General features: G+C 38.1%; 1 protein-coding gene across 1 annotated transcript in view; it reads right to left on the minus strand.

Moving 5' to 3' along the window:
* The window catches only part of calcr (calcitonin receptor), a 29,865-nt gene extending 12,732 nt beyond the window's left edge, over positions 1–17,133 (minus strand). The window contains exons 1-11 of the mRNA XM_062435754.1: positions 17,099–17,133; positions 16,695–16,802; positions 14,267–14,349; positions 14,012–14,162; positions 13,780–13,890; positions 13,590–13,696; positions 12,695–12,863; positions 12,486–12,596; positions 12,241–12,353; positions 8,524–8,615; positions 324–450 (exon numbers count right to left, since the gene is read on the minus strand). Coding sequence (XP_062291738.1) covers positions 324–450; positions 8,524–8,615; positions 12,241–12,353; positions 12,486–12,596; positions 12,695–12,863; positions 13,590–13,696; positions 13,780–13,890; positions 14,012–14,162; positions 14,267–14,349; positions 16,695–16,802; positions 17,099–17,132 — 1,206 coding nt within the window. The 5' untranslated portion in view covers position 17,133. The remainder of the gene's footprint in view (positions 1–323; positions 451–8,523; positions 8,616–12,240; positions 12,354–12,485; positions 12,597–12,694; positions 12,864–13,589; positions 13,697–13,779; positions 13,891–14,011; positions 14,163–14,266; positions 14,350–16,694; positions 16,803–17,098) is intronic.
* Between the last annotated feature and the right edge of the window lie 803 nt (positions 17,134–17,936).

Genomic DNA, 17,936 nt, shown 5'->3' on the forward strand with positions numbered 1-17,936 from the left:
ATTAGTGTATACTATATACAACCTCATTTAAATGTAGTTTCCTTGCATTTCCTGTCCTTGCATGAGATTCATTTTAAAAAGTTCATTGAATTTTTTCCTGTATCATTTTCTTTTAATTTAGCATAAATACTGAATGCATTTATATCTCATTTCAAGACTAATCCTCCTACTCAATCGTATTGTGTAAAAAAAAAAGTTTCTTCTGCCAAATGAACAAATATGTTGTCTTATAAGAAAGAGTCCCCATCCCCTCTCTGGATATATGACAATGCAAACAGTAAGATTTGTAGTGGCGTTAAATATTCCACAGCGGTTGAACTCACCGGATTTCTTTTCACCACTTCAAGTTTATTGACCACGCCTACGAGGTAGGTGATGGTGAGGGCAGAATTGAGAACGTAGGAGCAGAAGAGGTTCTTGTGCAGGGTGATTCTTTGACAGCTCAGACTCCTGTGTGAAGGAAGATAATCGACTGTCACGGCACCCTGACATACAAGCACACAACATAATTCATGAAATACAATCAGCAAGCCTACAACAAAAATCTCTTCTGACACATAAAAACATAAATTTAGGAAGAGGCCACAAGGGGGCACGTCATGGAGTAGACGTGTAAACCACGAGGTCCCAATTTTCATACCAAAATAAGCTGTAATTCGCTAAAACAAGTCGAAAAAGTTATTTTTGTTTTGAAATTTTGAAGTTGGCAGAATATTTAAATTTTTGGTGCAGATTTTTGAAAATGGCTCCCAAACCTTCTAAATTCGTGCAAGCTAACAACTTGGAGGCTGCTAGCAAGAACATGGTTGACACAGGCATGCTACAGGCATTCAGAGTGATAGTCAAAGAAGTTATTCAAGAAGAAAACGACGGTCTACGAAAAGAGATTAAACGAGCCATCTCTAGATTGAGTATAATGACAAGTTATGTGAACATGAAGAAGGGCTGAACAATTTGGACGCCAGTTTAGATGTTATGGAGACACAGTATGCACAGTTGATCAGTGAATATAAAAAACTACAGACGAAGACTGATGATCTGGAAAATAGGGGAAGACGATGCAACCTACGTATCATAATAAGGCCTGGAGAAGGGAAATCCCACAAAATTCATCGCCGGACTCCTGTACGATGTGCTTGGAGGTCCAAATGGTCTGGAAGAGCCCCCAGTCATGGATAGGGCTCATCGAGCTGCGTCGCCGGTGACTCCGGAGGGGGGCCAACCGCAGCGTTTCATCCTTCAACTTCATTACTTCCAGGACAAGGAGTGGATTCAGCGTCTGGTCAGGCAGAAGGGGCGGTTGGAGTTCCAAGGAAAGCAGATCCTCATCTTCCCAGATTACAGCGCTGAGCTACCCAGACGCAGAGCGGCATTCAACAAGGTGAAATGACTCCTCTGAAAAGTAGAGGAGGTCCGATATGGTCTTCTTTACACAGCCAGGCTCCAGGTCTCTTTCAACGGGCAGACGCAGATATTCGAAACACCATAGGGAGTATCAAGACCAAGGTCCAGTCAGCTCCAGTTAAAAATCGGACGAAAAAAGATTCAAATGCACTGCGTAACAAGCTGACTAAAACCACCAAAAGACGTTTGTTTGAACCCGACAGGGACTGAAGTTAGCCAACGATGTGGTGAGTTTACACGCTTCATCCTATTCACTTTTACAGTCATAAAACTATCAACACAGGATAAGGTTGGCTACGCTTGGCTATTTTGTTAATGAAGCAACAGCTCGTCTAACTGGACTTAACTACGGGGGGAAGTCTGCAAGCATTAATGGTTATAACTGATATATGCCTTTTATTTTTCACGTTCATAAAGACAGTTCTGGTTAAGGTTAAAGCGTTATTTGTTAAGTTCTCTGTAAATGTGCCAGTAATATCTTTACACGGCAGACAGTGTATTTCTGACCACAAACTGAGGTCATGGGGTTAAATGCTCTAAAATTCTAAGGGAGCGTGCTCGTCTTCTACCCCCAGGCAGCCTGGTTGGCGGCGTCTAAGTACTAGTGCAGGACTCTTGAACGATAGGTAGCTCCACCGTGGGAGTATTTATTTCATTTTTTGACTCTTCATCAGTAAATTGAATTGTTGATTGATTATACAGATTATAGTTCAGATAACCTACTTATTATAGGGAGGATGGTTGAGTTTAAGAATGTATTGTGATCTCGAGACATTACACTGAGAATAATGGGCGGGGTGTGGTCGGTGTAATGGCTTTTTGTATTTATGTTTTTATTTGTTTTTTTTGGTTTAAGCGTGGTAAAGCTGAATATACTCACACATTTTACTCAAAGTATTACAAAAGGTATGGCTCTTCATATTTACCCCCATCTGAAATGATAACTACATCTTCATGTTAATGTTATCAGTTGGAATGTCAGGGGACTAAACCACCCAATCAAGCGCAACAAAATATTCTTTCTTCGTTTACTCCTCAAAGTAAGCATTGCATTTCTCCAGGAAACTTATCTAAAAAACATGGACCATCCTAAACTTAGGACAAATTGTGTTGGACAAGTGTTCCACTCTAAATTCAATAGTAAAGCTAGGGGGTCCTGCAATCCTTATTCAGAAAACCATTCCATTTATTGTTTCTGATGTATCTGCTGACCCAAATGGTCGCTATGTAGTGTTGATTGGCTCATTGTTTAATACTCCTCTTGTCGTATCAAATGTGTATGCTCCCAACTGGGATGATAGTATTTTTTTCACGGACCTTCTTCCTTCCTTACCTACTACTGTCCAATATCAAAGCATGCAAATATGAGAGTACTGTAATATCTGACCAAAGACCTCTGGTTTTAGAACTCAATTTTCAGAACCAGCATTCAGTCTACTCTTGGCGGCTTAATCCTCTCCTATTATCTGATGAAGGATTTATCCAGTACATTTCAAAACAGATTGATATCTTTCTGAAAACAAACACAACTGCCAATTAACCTGTAGTACTGTTTGGGAAAGTTTAAAGCCATTCCTGCGTGGCCATGTAATTTCATAGTGCTCGTTCACTAATAAACAAAAACAGAAACGATTAACAGAATTGACAGATCTTATAGGCAATACTCTGTCGCCCCATCCCTGGACCTCTACAAACAGAGGCTAAATTTACAAACTGTATTTAACTTACTCTCAACTAAGCAATCTGAACAGATGCTCTTTAGGTCTAGACGAACATGGTATGAGCAAGGAGAAAATCGAAGATTTTAGCCCATCAGCTATGTACATCTGAATCTACCCACATAATTCCTGAAATTAAGACCCAAAGTGGGCATGTTACCACAGATCCCAACAAGATAAATGAGAGTTTTCAATATTTTTATTTTAATCTTTATGAATCTGAATCTTTAAACAAACCTGACCTATTCAACAGATTTTTTGAGGAATTGCCTGTTCCAACGTTAGACCCACATTATAAGGATCAATTAGAAGAGCAAATCACTGTAGAAGAAATTAAAGTGGCTATCAGCTCAATGCAGAGTGGAAAATCTACGGGCCCAGATGCCTCTCCGTATGAATTTTCTTCAGTCTTCAGCGAAAGCTTATCTCAACTTCAACGAGAAATGTATATTGAGTCCTGTCAGTCAAACTGTCTTCCTCCTACACTTGAACAAGCAACAATCTCACTCCTTTTAAAGCCCAACAAAGATCCTCTTGAGTGCTCCTCATAACGGACAATATCCCTTTTAAATGTAGATTTTAAAATATTGTCTAAAACCTTTGCTCTTAGATTGGAACAGTGCTTGCCCTCCATGATCTCCCCAGATCAAACGGGATTTGAGAAGGGAAGACATGGCTTCTTCAATTTTATGTAGGCTTTTTAATACAAAATATATTCCATCGTCTCCAGCACCAAAACTCGCTTTATCTCTTGATACTGAAAAAGCCTTTGACCATGTGAAGTGGGACTATCTGTTTTATACCCTCGATAAGTTCGTTCTCGGTCAAAAATGTATTTCATGGATAAAACTCCTTTATAATTCACCTATTACCCGTGTTAGGACAAATACATCACACTCTCCCTATTGCCCACTCCACCAAGGAACCAGATAGGGATGCCCCCTTTCTCCACTCCTGTTTGCATTGTCTATAAAGCCATTAGCGATTAAGCTGCGAACAGATGACAAGGTCAGGGGAATCCAATGGGCAAGCCAAGAACATAAAGTGTCATTATATGCTGATGATCTTTTACTTTACATTTCTGACCCTATAAACTCCATTCCTCATGTGCTTACTATTTTTCACGACTTTGGCAGTATTTCAGGTTATAAATTAAATATGCATAAGAGCGAACTGCTCACTAGGACCACCTAACCTATTTGGGTGTGAAGGTGACATATTTACATAAAAAGTTATTTGAGCAAAATTTTACCTCCCTTCTCGAACGCACTAAGACAGACTTTCAGAGGTGGGATAATCTTCTATATTTATTTCAATGCATCCCAGTCTGCATACCAAAAAATGTTTTAATACTCTGGACAAACATATTTCTGCATTTATTTAGAACGGTAAATCCCCCAGAGCTCGTAAGGATTATATGCAAAGGACCAAACAATTGGGAGGTTTGGCCTCACCAAATTTTCAGCTATACTATTTGGCGGTGAACATACGAAATATGCTTTATTGGCTCAGTCTTTCATCTATAGGGTTAGGGTTAGGGTTACCACCGGCATGGCTTCAGATTGAATCATCATACTGGGGTAAAATCTGCTCTTCCATTAGAATTGTGTATTTACAAATGTAACCCTTTGGTATATTATTCACTCAGAATCTGGGTACAGAGTAGGAAAAGGTTTGGATTACAATCAATGTCAAATCAGGCGCCAATTCACTCTAACCATATGTTTTCCACCCTCTATGATTGATTCTGCTTTCATGATCTAGAAGAATAATTATATATATAGTTTTAAGGACTCACTCGCCTCATTCACTCAGCTAACTGTAAAATGCAATATCCCACAGACCCATTTCTTCCGCTATCTACAAATACGACATTTCATGTATAACAGACACCCCGAATTCCCAAACTTGCCAGACGAAACAACTCTAGACAGCATTCTTGGCGTAAATGTGCGCAATATAGGAGCAATCAAAGTGATATATAATAATAATTTTTGTTAATTCATGTAACAACCTTAACAACAACATCTGATGTCATCATGTAGAGGAAATAGAGGTAACATCAGAAAGCAGCTTTCAGTGCAGGTTGAAGCCCTGGCTTTTGACTTGCAGAGAGCAATTTACAAATTTGGCAAATAACAGAAAATCACATAAAGCATGTTATGGCCCCTTTAAAAACTATCTATGTGATGAAGTAAACAGACAAAAGTAGCTCAGATGACTGTCAAGTTAGTACTATAATGAGGTTTTCAGATGCTGCAACAATCTGCATGATCTAAGATATCAAATGACTGGGATCTTTCATCTCAGATTCATTTTTTGTGGAAGGTAAAAAAAAGAAAAAGAAAGGGAGTATTGCCTCTAAATGCTTTGTACTACACATGCTAGAAATCCTATTAAATAATGCATAATAAGTCCCAAGGGTGCTTCCTCGTTACCTTGGCTGGCCACTCAGAATTAATAGCATTATGAAATGCTTGACAGTCAAAGTGAAAACAACAATTAGAATCAAAGGCATTTCTAGTACCCTTATTATCATTAATGGTTCAATTATTTTGCATTAGCAATCAAATATACTGCAGCTTGCACAGTGTTTAAGGCTGAATGAAACCTTGCCCCAGATATAATATTCTCTACAGTTGAAGAAGTTATATATTTTTTTACTACTCATGGCCACTTTTATCTTTGATGAGTCATAAAACCCCCAGAGACCCATGTAAAAACAGGAAGAGCACTACATTTCCTTCAAACAACATATACAACTGCACATTTTCAGAGACTCCATGGCTACCTCTCACGGAAAAACAAACAGCCTCACTTCAGCTTCAGACATAAAAGGAAATGGAAGAGCAGCTGAACGCTTATATACAAGGGGTTTTATCTAAAAGGGGATGTCAAAACACAGGCTGAATCCTTATGGCAACGTTGTTTTGACTGTCATAGGTCTTGACGGCTTGAGATCAACTATGTACTTCAACCAACTGCTTGCCTGTTTTTCCACGGCAACCGGGAGTATTTTTTATCTGGGAATCCTGACAGTGATGATGTAGCGTTGTAAATAACGGAGTAGTGCAGCTGTACAACATCACATACCATTGTAAAGCCTCACATCTGGATCTTATGATACAATATTAGGCGTCCGATAGTTGAAGTGATTTGGCTATAAATATGTTAAGTTATGGTTAAAAAGAATTTTTTCCAAGCCATAACTTCGTTTTTTTTATTGAGTTCTTAATTTGTTAGGACTTTGATCTTTATGAATTGTGAATCTCCGGCTGAATTTCTGTGTGCTTGAGTTAGGAGTTCGACTTTCAGCGGGTCATGGGATTTGCAACAATGCACCTGCCCTAAACATGGCCGCTTGATTTATGAGGGTGTATAAAAGTTTGCAGCACACTGAGGGTCTTTTACAAGATTGGTTCTGGATAACAGCTGCGTTTAGGAGGTCAACACCTTTCACCGCTCATGCAACACATCAAGTTTTACAACTGCATCGTTCAAGAACTACAGGGCCAACAAGGCAGCTCTTCCAAATATTGTTACAGAACATAAGGTTACTTTTTTCCCCAAGGCTCCTTACTCAGCGATCTCTATCTTCATGGTCTGAGTAAAACTATAAACCTTACTGTGTCATTAAAAATAGCACTGATTGAGGTCCTTTCCTCCCAGAAATAAACATAAGATAAAGTTTCAACAATAGACTTTTGCTCAGTCTGCTTTTTCTCAGTCTTCACCATTTATAGATTTCAATGCATCCACTTTATTGTTATGAAGACTTATCTAATTGAATTTCAAAGCAGTATCACAATAAACAGTGAAATACTGTTAATTGAGATTAACTTTCCAATAAGAGCAAAGCACCAACATATTCATTGGACACCACAGCTTTCCGGTTTTAATTCCTTAATATCCATGAAATAACTGTGCTGCACAAGAAAACCATGTTGGCATGAAATTAGGTGGAGATATCAAAACTAGTAAAGCATTCAGTGAGAATTAAGTTTGGGTCACCTGTGACTGGTCGTCGGTCAGTTTGATCAACGGCTCACTTAGCCTGCATGTCAAAGCATATGAATGTGTGTGAATGGGTGCGTGTGTGAAAGTTGGCATGTATTGTAAAGTGCTTTGAGTGGGCGACAAGACAAGTCCAGGGATTGAAGCAAAAAAAAATCTTTCGACTGAAATTTTTTTTCCGGCGAAGTCATAAACTGTTCATCATCTACTTTTTCATAGAAACCCTCGTGCGGTTGCTTCCTAGGATTTAAGGTAAAACAAGGTGGAAACAGCTGAGAAAATCGCAAATTGTTCTCTTGCTGAACAAGATTATATTTCACCCACTAACCATTGCTGCTCTTTTCTAAATGAAATGAAAAAGCTTACAGGCAATAATAAGGTATACGGTCTGTATAGCCACAGTGGGGTTTGGTATAAATGTTCAGAAATTGTAGTAAAAAATAGTTATTAACATTATAAAAACTCAAACGGTCTGTCAGACCGTTGCAGTGACACAGAGAGGATTTTTATTTTTTATTGATCTTTATTGCACTCTTGCCTTGATGACGACATCCAGTCTGAGAATATGAGAAAACGGGTCATTTTTCATTTTTGTTTGTCTCTGCTCATCCCTGTTTTACCAGGAAAAACAAAAACAGCTTGTATTTCAATTTTATTGTTGGTATTTTAAAACAAAAATCAAGTAACCTCTTGTGTTTTGGGTGGATTAATTAAATTACTCTTATTGTTTTTTACTCTGAGGATTTTATTGCACTTACAATGTATATATATATATATATATATATATGTGTGTGTGTGTGTGTATATGTATGTATGAATGCAGTTCATATATCAGCAGAGTTCTATTTAAAACTTTGAAAAAATGTTGAAGACTTGTGCCAGGGCAGCGGCATAACCAAGCACAACATCTACATTTCTTATTATATTGTATAATGTTACTGAAACATCAACACTCATTAACACATTCAAAATGTAATGCACGGCTGTGGGGCAAGTGTTTAAAACTGTCTCAAGTGCTGCTGATGTGGTCAGAGTGAAAATTTTGCTGACTGCAAATAAGATTGGCACCAAATTATTGCCCATGATGACTGAGTAATGAAATAGCCAGAGGAGGGTTTAGTCAAAGCCCAACACCATCTGTGTGCCTGCCTTTCAGATCCAGTGATGATAGTGAAGATGATTGAGCCTGTGAGGGCAACGCTCCCACCAATTAATCATCTCAGCGATATGACAAACTGTTGCAGCCATTTTCATCATAGTACAACCGTTCTGAATATTTGCTAACAGCATAATGTTCATCATCACACCACTAACTGCACCTACAGCTAAATTCTCATATGGTTCAAATGTTATGTGCAGGACAAGAACACCACATTGAATCTGTTACCTGAAGTAGAAGAAGATTGCCAGAGAGATGAGCAGGGAGGCTATAGATAAAGCATGACCCACAATTGCCATGTAAAACAGGATGTACGCTGACTGTAAAAAAAAAACACAAACAGGATAGAGATAACGTGTAGCATTACTACTTGGGAAAATCAGAATTATCCAGTACAGGAAATCAGAATCAAGGATCCAAAAGGCACAAAATTGCAAACTGTGACAAAAGTTCATGATTCATTTTCATGGCACCAATTTCATTGTGCAGCCAAAATTCAGCTTGTGTCACTTAGCGCTTAATAAAGTGACATCAAGGTTACATTTTGTTCTTAAACAAATCTCATGGGAATTAGAAACTGTTTGAAATGTTTGCAGCCTGAGTCTTCTACTATTTGTTTTGTTGTGTTACATTTCAGCTTAATTTTGGAATCACTGGTGATTGGCCAGCTCCAGTTTACCTTTTTTTTTAAACCACTTATTTGGAAGAAAAATGGAACATTTGACTATGTGCCCAATATAACTGTCCACTGAACTGTGACACTATGTTTTTACATAACACTGGTGAGTAAAGCCGGTCAAAGTTGAAACACAAAGTAGCTCAGCATTGGTTCCTTATAATGAACAATTTCTGTATTTACATTAATGTTTGCCTTCGTTTCGATGTTGTAAAACATGTGAAATCCTTGTGTGGTTCCTCTTTGGCCATATGCCAATACAATCTAGTAGATAAAATGTTATGTTAGTATGAAAATGAGACCTAGGATGAAAAGATACATTAGTCTGCAGAAAAGACACCAAACCACATCTTGCTTTTAGTAGTGCATATATTTCTCATGCTAAGTAAAACAATCTGATAAATGATATGGATGAAATACATATTTAAATACATTAATGAATAGATATACACTGTAACAACCAAATGATGAATAAATGAATGATGACAATGATATTTAACTGGTGATAACAGTACGGTGGGGTAATGAAGATTTAGAATAATAAACCCAGAAATGTTGTAGAATCTTTGGATGAAACTACACTGTACTAAAGTTGTCATCAACCCAGTTGCAGAAAACCGGGGAAGGTTTATTTAGCATTATTTTTCTTTGGGATCATTCTGGCTGCTGCTGAGGCTGTTTGTTCTCAGAGGTTTCCTGAAGCTGGGAGGCTGGGGCCACTGAGATCAGGTTTCTGTGGCAACAGATGGGGTGGCTAATCTCTGGCTTGGTTCTGATCGATCAGCAGACTTTATCTCACGTTTGCCAGGACAGCTGTTCCAACTGCCTAGCAATGACTGGATGTAGCAAGCTGGGATTTCTTGCAGTTGTTTGCAGAATTTGTGTTCACACTTACAAGTATTTGCAGTTGTTCCAGGTGGAAAGACAGACTAGAGTTGTTTTCTGATTTATTTGACTATTTGCTGGCTTAATATTGAAAAGGGGGGCAAAAAAATTGAGCTAGCAAAAAATCACAAAGGGCAAGAATGTCTTTAAAGGTTAATTTGTTTTAGAAAGCAAAATTGGATCTTCTGCAAAATCTGGACTGATGAAAAGTTTGCATACTTTCATGTAATTAACCAATTACTGTGATCAAAATTGACAATTGTTCAATTCACAAAAATTCAGATGTGCAATCCTTGGCCACTAATGACCTTTATAATTTTTATACCTGCATTACAGCTACAAAAACACAAAGTTAATTATTTGATTACTGCAAAGCAGTAAGCAAAAATAAAATATGAAAGATGTGAAATGGCACATATGTAAAGGAATACAATGTGAGATCATGATGACTAAGTGACTAACCAACTTCTAGCATCTGAAAATGAATTATAATTGATGATAACTGTAGCATGAATAATATTGATTACTTCACTGGAACAGTTTAAATGCATGTGAGTACATTAATAAAATCTCTTTTAGCCAATGACTGTGTTGCTGATGTCCCAACTGGAAAAATACTAGAATGAGCTCTCTGGTATCCAGGTCAGCTTTTTAGGTGCGATACATTGTTACTGGTTTAGTATTCCAGATCAGTGCTGTTGGTGAAAAAAAGGTTGTTAAATGAAATGAAATGAAAAATAAAATTTGAAAATTTTAATCCTGTGTCCCTGTGTTACTTGTTGTATCTTTCTGTAAAATGGCACTCAGGGGCATTTGCAAAAGTTCATCCAATCAAAAGTGATTTTGGGCAAGTAGCTAGTCACACTGGTCATATAAAAACACACTCCACCATTTGTGGGTCATAGTAGCTAACACAGCAATAAAGAAATATAGAAAGATGTGTGTGTTTGGATATCAGTGGAGAAAAACGTTTTCATCTCCAAAACAATGTGGCTGAGGTCTAATTTATTCATCTCCCATCCTCATCCTCCTCCTGATCTAACGGCAGGTTTGGGTGTGTATGGAGCCAACAGTCTTCTGTAGCTCCATTTTGGACCACCCACTTTTCAGCAACCAATCAAATGCAAAGAATTGACTTTAAATCAGTCTTGTATAGGGGTGGGGAAATTTCTCGATTATACGATGCTTCGTGATGCGGACGACTCTGGATCGATTAACAAAAGTCAAGAATCGATTATTTAAACATTAGTTAAACAGACATCTTATAGCGCGCACACGCAAGAGTCTATCTGTAGTTCATCTTTAAAAAAGAAACGACTGCAGCATTTTTTGACTGAATGACAAAATAATTACATCTGTGAGACGATCGTGAAGTTTACTGTGAACTTTCAACGCCGTCAGCCAGCTAACACTAACGTAAGCAGAACAGCGCAGCTAATGAGAGCAGCTGACCAACACACACTGCAGCATGAAACAACGTAAACTCTGAGATGAAGAAAAAATAACTCAGTCTGTGTCTTTTCCCGGAGCGAACAGTGCAGCCAAGAGGCTGCTCTCCACTGCTGGAGATATAATAACAAACAGCTGCACTCCACTCTCAATGTGTTACTCTCATATAGACAGGTGAGCTTCACCCCTACTAGGTCTATACTGTTGACTTATTTTGGTGTACTTATTTTAATATGAAGACATTTTTGTTTAATGTGTATGTTGAATGTTGACATTCAGACTTTTAAAGTACTTTCTAAATTTAAAAAAAAAAAGTTCATATTTATCTGACTTCTTGTATCAATTGATGAAAAATTAACCGAGCAGTAAGAAAAAAATTGAGGATTTGATGCATCAAAAATCGTTTTAAAATCAATTTGTAGCGCTCTGAATCGGATTTTAATCGAATGCTGAGAGATTTCCACCCCTATTCTTGTAACTGTACAGCTCAAATATTCAATTTTCCTGGGAAATACTTCACAGTTCATAAGTTAAAGATACTCTAAAGTCCGTTTCACTGGGCCTTTAATATGGGATAGTTTGTTAGTAGTAGTTATAGAGGACTTGGAATAATTAGATGTCTTGCTAACTTCGAAATCTTGTAATCTCTGACCAAACTATGGTTTCAAACTACTATAAAGTAGTGTGTAATATAACAGCTCATACACTGCATTAAATGCCAGCTTTGTCTTTATAGTTTAATCCGATTCAGATCAAGAAAATATCTAACTGTATGCATACTAGTTATATATTTATATATATTTTTTAAATCCTATTGGGTCTAGTACAATATTTATGCATAGTTGGGTCAAAACAGTTTCTGCAATGCTGACCCATCACACTGTGGTCACCATGCAGTAAAACGATGATTGCAGGCTACTTTATTAATATATTACCTTTAACTTTGCCGGAGTGTTTTTGTTGCAGAGTGTATAGTTGGACCAAGTCCTGTTGGTATCTGGGTGGCGAAACCACTGCCCATCCTCCCCACAGTACTTGGTAGCTGATTCTGAAAGTAACAATTAAGTAATAAATACACATTCTCCAACAATGTCTGAAAAATCATACTGTGGTTTTTTGCTTCAGTTTGCCTCAGTGAAATTCATCCTCAAAGGCATCACTGTTGAATAACACTGCTCACCTGTGGGATCGAAGTCAGCAAAGTAATCAGGGCAGTTTTGGGAGGTATAGGTTCCTGCTGGAGTATCATCCCAGCACAGCCACCCATCGAAGTTACGGCTGCAGTATGTACCTGTCACACCAACAAAGCCACAAAGAGAGTTAAGCATTTTCAGAGGAGAGGCCCAATTACAGAAGCACACAGTGAGTCTCAGAAGATATTATCACTACCTGACTTGTTATAAGGTGGATCTCGATGAATTTTCTCGAAGCATTTGTATTGGCTGTTGGTGATTTTCTGTTCCCTCTTTTCCTGCTCCTCTCGGTTCACCAAGGGACTCACCGTGGCCTCATCGGTAAGTTCTACCTCAGTGTCCCCTGAGAGCTGGGCGGCTGCCTTCTTTTGAGTGAAATCACATATGTGCACACACATACATACACAGTGTCATGAATAATCAGGATTGTGCAATGAGATGGAAGGCTATGGAATAGGCACAACGGATAACTATGGTACATATTTGGGTTCTCAAGGGTGTAGGTTTGGTTTCTGAAGGGAGTGTGACACAATGAAGTAATGGATTCCTAAATCAAAAAACCAAAACCATCATAACTACAACTGACAAGAACAGTATATCTCCATCCCCAAGTGAAAATGACATCCTTGATCCTATGTGTAGCCAACTAGTTAACTAGGCTATGAAATTGTAACTGATATGCGGTCTGAGAAAAGGAAGCTACATGTGTATTATTTTGTCATAAAGTTTCAGGAAACCAAAGCAGTATTGATAAGCCTAATAATCAAGCTTTTTTTTTTCTCATGAACACCCATTATGTGACTGTGAAGTGCACTTTTGAGTACAATATTTTACTTGACCTGTACATCTTTTGTTGAGAGTACATAACTACTACGGCACATATGGATGACCACCTGAAAACACTAAACTATTCCATAACGGAGTATGAGTAATGGAAACTACATACATTTTATATTTGTGAAGAAGCCACCTGTCTGGAACTTGCAGAGCCAACAGTATCAGTAAGCTTAGTTACAAGGAACCTGTATGCATAATCTGTACAATAAATACACATAGGATAATTTACAACATCAACAATAAATTACCGTGGCCCTCTTCTCATCGGTGGTGACACAGAGTGTGTAGTTAGTCCAAATCTTGTTGCTCTCCGGATGGTGAAACCACTTTCCATCCTTTCCACAGTGCTTAATTGCCTTTTCTAAGAAGAAAGATTTTAACTTTAAATACATGTGCATTCTTAATGAGAAGATAACAAAATATCAGCTTAGAAATGATGCTCACCTGTAGTGTCAAAGTCAGCAAAATAATTGGGGCAGTTTTGGAAGGCATCGGTTTCTGCCGGAGTATCGTCCCAGCACAGCCAGCCATCCCAGATACGACTGCAGTATGGCCCTATCACACCAAAAGATGTTTACAGGCCTCTTGTTCATAAGTTTGTCAAAAATGAAACATGCACTATCATACAATAAAATATATGTGTTGCATAATAGGTTTCAGTATACACTATTAGTACCCGATTGAACATAAGGTGGATCTTGGTTCATTTTCATTAAGCATTTATTTTCGCTCTCATGGATAAGATTTTCGGTAAGACCCCGCATTTCTGTGTGAGCCACTGCGGTCAACTCCTCTGCAGCATCCCTTAAAAAATGGGAGACTTCTCTCTGTTAAAAAAAAGAAAGAATTGCTAAGTTACGAAATAGTTACGAAATTTTGTAAACTGAGTCTCCTTCTATCAGTTTGAGGGAAACAACTAATCAATAAATACCTCCAATATGTCCTTTGAAGATTGACAAGTAGACCCAGTCTGGACCCAATTACCCCATTCGTCACAATATTTGGTCACTTTTTCTGTCAAATAAAAGACACAAAACAAAACATAGTGACTTAATGGCATCTCGACATCAGCATAACTCATGACAGAGTATCCTGATAGTTTCATATTCACATCAAATTACTTAAACAAACAGACAGACTAAAAACCATAAACTGATCTGAGATTCATGTCGAGTAAGGAATCTCGTCTTTGGCTCCTTGTTTTTCAGCAGTCGTATACTGGCATCATCCAAACACATAAATTGGAACCTGAATCTTGGCATTAACCGAACAATGACGATTAATTTAACTTGGCACACATCATCAAACGTTATGTCAAAAAGAAAATCCCTACTTTTGAGCAATGTTCTGGCAAATTCTCAAATGTCAGACTTAAAACCACATGTACTGTCGATCCATGACTGGGCTAAGAATGAGATCACATTGTTCCTGACAACATAGCACGACTGCCTAGTCTTCTCCGACAGCTCATCAACTGTTCAGCAACCACGTCCAACTGTACGTCTCCCCCAAAGCCTCATATCAGCAGCATCAGCTTTCAAATAAGGAGCCATAAGGGGACTCTTAACTTCACGGGCATATTGGGAAGATCCTTTATGAGCCTCTTCTAATAAAAACACCTTCTCTGTTCTCTCATTCATATCCTCTCTCCCTATCCATCTCTCAGATTTCAACTTTCCTGTCTTTTTTGTAATCCCTGTTTTCTTTGCTGCTCTTTTTCTCTATATATATACCCTCAATTCTTCTTTCTGTCCTCTCCTTCACCTCCCCTTTCTCCATAATATTGCATCTCCTAAATCAGAGATGACTCGATTCTGGATCTCTTCAACAAGGCACTATTAAGCCTTTCATTCCTCACAGTGTGTTAACTGCACATACGGTAGTATCTGTTTATACCGCATCCAAACATTAAGTGCACTTACATAATCAATTTCCACTGTCAATTTTTATATAAATAAAAGTCTGTTTTCATTCTGTCTGATTGATAAAACACAACAGTATAATGATTTAACCTGCTTCCAGTTTGTATATCAGCCGTCCTTTACAGTTACTGTTATGTAAGTCTTTCTCCACAGTAGCATATTCTGAAGCACGGGTGATTAACAAAAAGTCAACATTAGTGACTTTGCAAAGGTGTACTTATAGGCATGACACCATAAACTAAATGCTTATGTTAGCTTGCTGACATACATCTAACAAAAAACTGATGTTAAGCAGTTTTCAGTAATAATAAGCATCTTACTTTAACATGTTAGCATGATAACATTTACTAAGTAGCACTGAACCCAAGCTTAGGCTAATGGGGAAGTCACTACTTTCGCAGGTCTTTGTCCATAAAACACAGTATTGAATACAGTCACATAATGGTGGTGCAAGATGAAAAGTTAAGGGGTCAATAAAGTTATACAATATATCCCAGGAAGTACATGAACATTTCAGGGCAATCAATCCTATACATGTTGAGACATTCACTCAAAACCAAAAATGCAAACCTAATGGTGGCATGAAAGGAAAATTCAGGGGATCACCAAAATGAATATCTCTAAAAAATTTGGTGCCAATCCATCAAGTAGATATTAATATACTTCAAAGAATAAGTGAAAACTTTGACCTGTTGGTGGCACTAGAAGAAAAACCAGGAGATCAAAGTCATTTGGATTCATCCTTAGGGGGCTATGAATGTCTGTACAAAATAGGTTGTACAGTATACTGTAAATGTATGTAGTAATGTATGTATAAATAATAGTTGTTAAGATATTTCAGTCAGAAAAAACACTGACCAATAACAAAAGCAGAAGAACTGTGAGTATGAACCTCTAGAGCCACAGGCCAACAAGCAAAAAAAAAAAAATCAAAGCTCATATGTCAGTGCTGTCTACACTGATTTCTGATCAGAGGCACCATAGATCAAGAAACTGACCATTTATAGCAAATGGTTATAAAGTTAGATTTGGCGGAAAAGGCTCTGCTCTTTGAGGGAGAAGAAAGAATCCGAAGAATCTGACCAGTGTGGAGGACTATGCTGGAAGAAATAATCCCCCATCAATAAATATACATGAACATTAAATCTTAGTTAAATCAACAATTCCAAAAACACAGCACACGAGGAGGCTTTTGGGTTTATGGAGGGAGCTGCTTGCATCAGCAAACAGCGTTGGCATCAGGGTGTAAGAGTAATTGTGAGTCTCAAGTTAAGTTATTATGGCAATGCTGTACACCTGCATGCATTTCATTAGACATTATTAGCTGATAGCCACAGAACTGGTGAATTGAAAAGTCACGCAGAAAACTCTGTCCAGTTCCCACCACTTTCAATTCAGCAAGCTTTCTGTTGTGTGAGAAGTTCACAGCTCTCTTACCAGTGGGGTCGAAGCCAAAGTGATCTGGACAGTTCTGTGTTACAGATGTCACCGGTGGTGTCTCTTCCCAGCACAGAAAGCCATCCCACATACGTGCGCAGAATGTACCTTGAGGAAGGAAAAACAGTGTAATGACTATTCCAGGTAATTGCCGGGATGCAAATTTCTAAGCTTTCAATTGTAAATAATGTAATCTAAGTGTATCTAACATCATTTCTCTACAGCCTTTGAATTTGTATTAAAACCCCACAGCTACAACTCCGTAAGTCTTTTGAGGTTGCTTGCACTTGAACCACCCCTACCAACACTACCATTTATTTTACCAAGAGCAATAACAGTGTTGTGATCCTAATCCCCTGTCTTACAACATCATCATCATCAGGTATCAAATTTGAGCTTCTCACCAGTTCTGTTTTGTTGGTGGTCTTTGTTGGACATCTCAAGACATTTGTATTGACCTTGGCTCACCACCTGGCCCCATCCCTCTACTAGGCTCTGCCCAGGCCTGAGTGATGGGTCTGGAATTGGCTCAGCACCCGCCACCACCCTGCGCTGCAGAGACAACATGACACAAGTAGTGAGAGAATGGAAGAAGAAAACATGCTTTATAGTGGATTATAGGTTGGAATATAGATAGGAGTGTTTTCTTTCTGGTTAGCTACTGCTCTGATCAACATCCACTTTGCAGACTGCAAGATAAAGCTTAAATATTATCTTTGATGATAATGTTAGCTAAATATGTAACTTTCACAGTTCTATGTGTTATGTTTACTTTATGTAAGATTTTTTTTTAAATCAAATGGAAGCATGGTAGCTTTTGGTAGCATGTCTGATGACGATTTCACCCTCCTTTGAAGTCACTCGCCATTCATGAAACTCATTAAAATGTGTTTCCAAGCTTTCAAACGAATGAGCATCTGATTTCCCATGTGAAATGCTGATTTTGATAACACTTCTGACTGAAGGATAAAGAGCCTAATTTTGCTGAAAATTAAGCTTCTCACAGTGCCAGGTTAAATGCACTTGTAATTTCTGAATTATTTTAGGACTTTTAATACTTTGCCATGGAGATTGTCCCCACATGCCTTATCACATCTGAAATGTAAACCTCCTACCACCGTCTCTGTCTTGAGGAAACAGGAATTTGCATTAGACCAACATATCATTCTTACCTTTCTGATAAAACAAGCTTGTTAAAGGCAAGACATTTGCGAAAATCTGTGAGAATGTAGATGTCCCGTG

The sequence above is a fragment of the Scomber scombrus genome, chromosome 16 (assembly GCF_963691925.1).
Source record: "Scomber scombrus chromosome 16, fScoSco1.1, whole genome shotgun sequence".
In the NCBI taxonomy this organism is placed as follows: domain Eukaryota; kingdom Metazoa; phylum Chordata; class Actinopteri; order Scombriformes; family Scombridae; genus Scomber; species Scomber scombrus.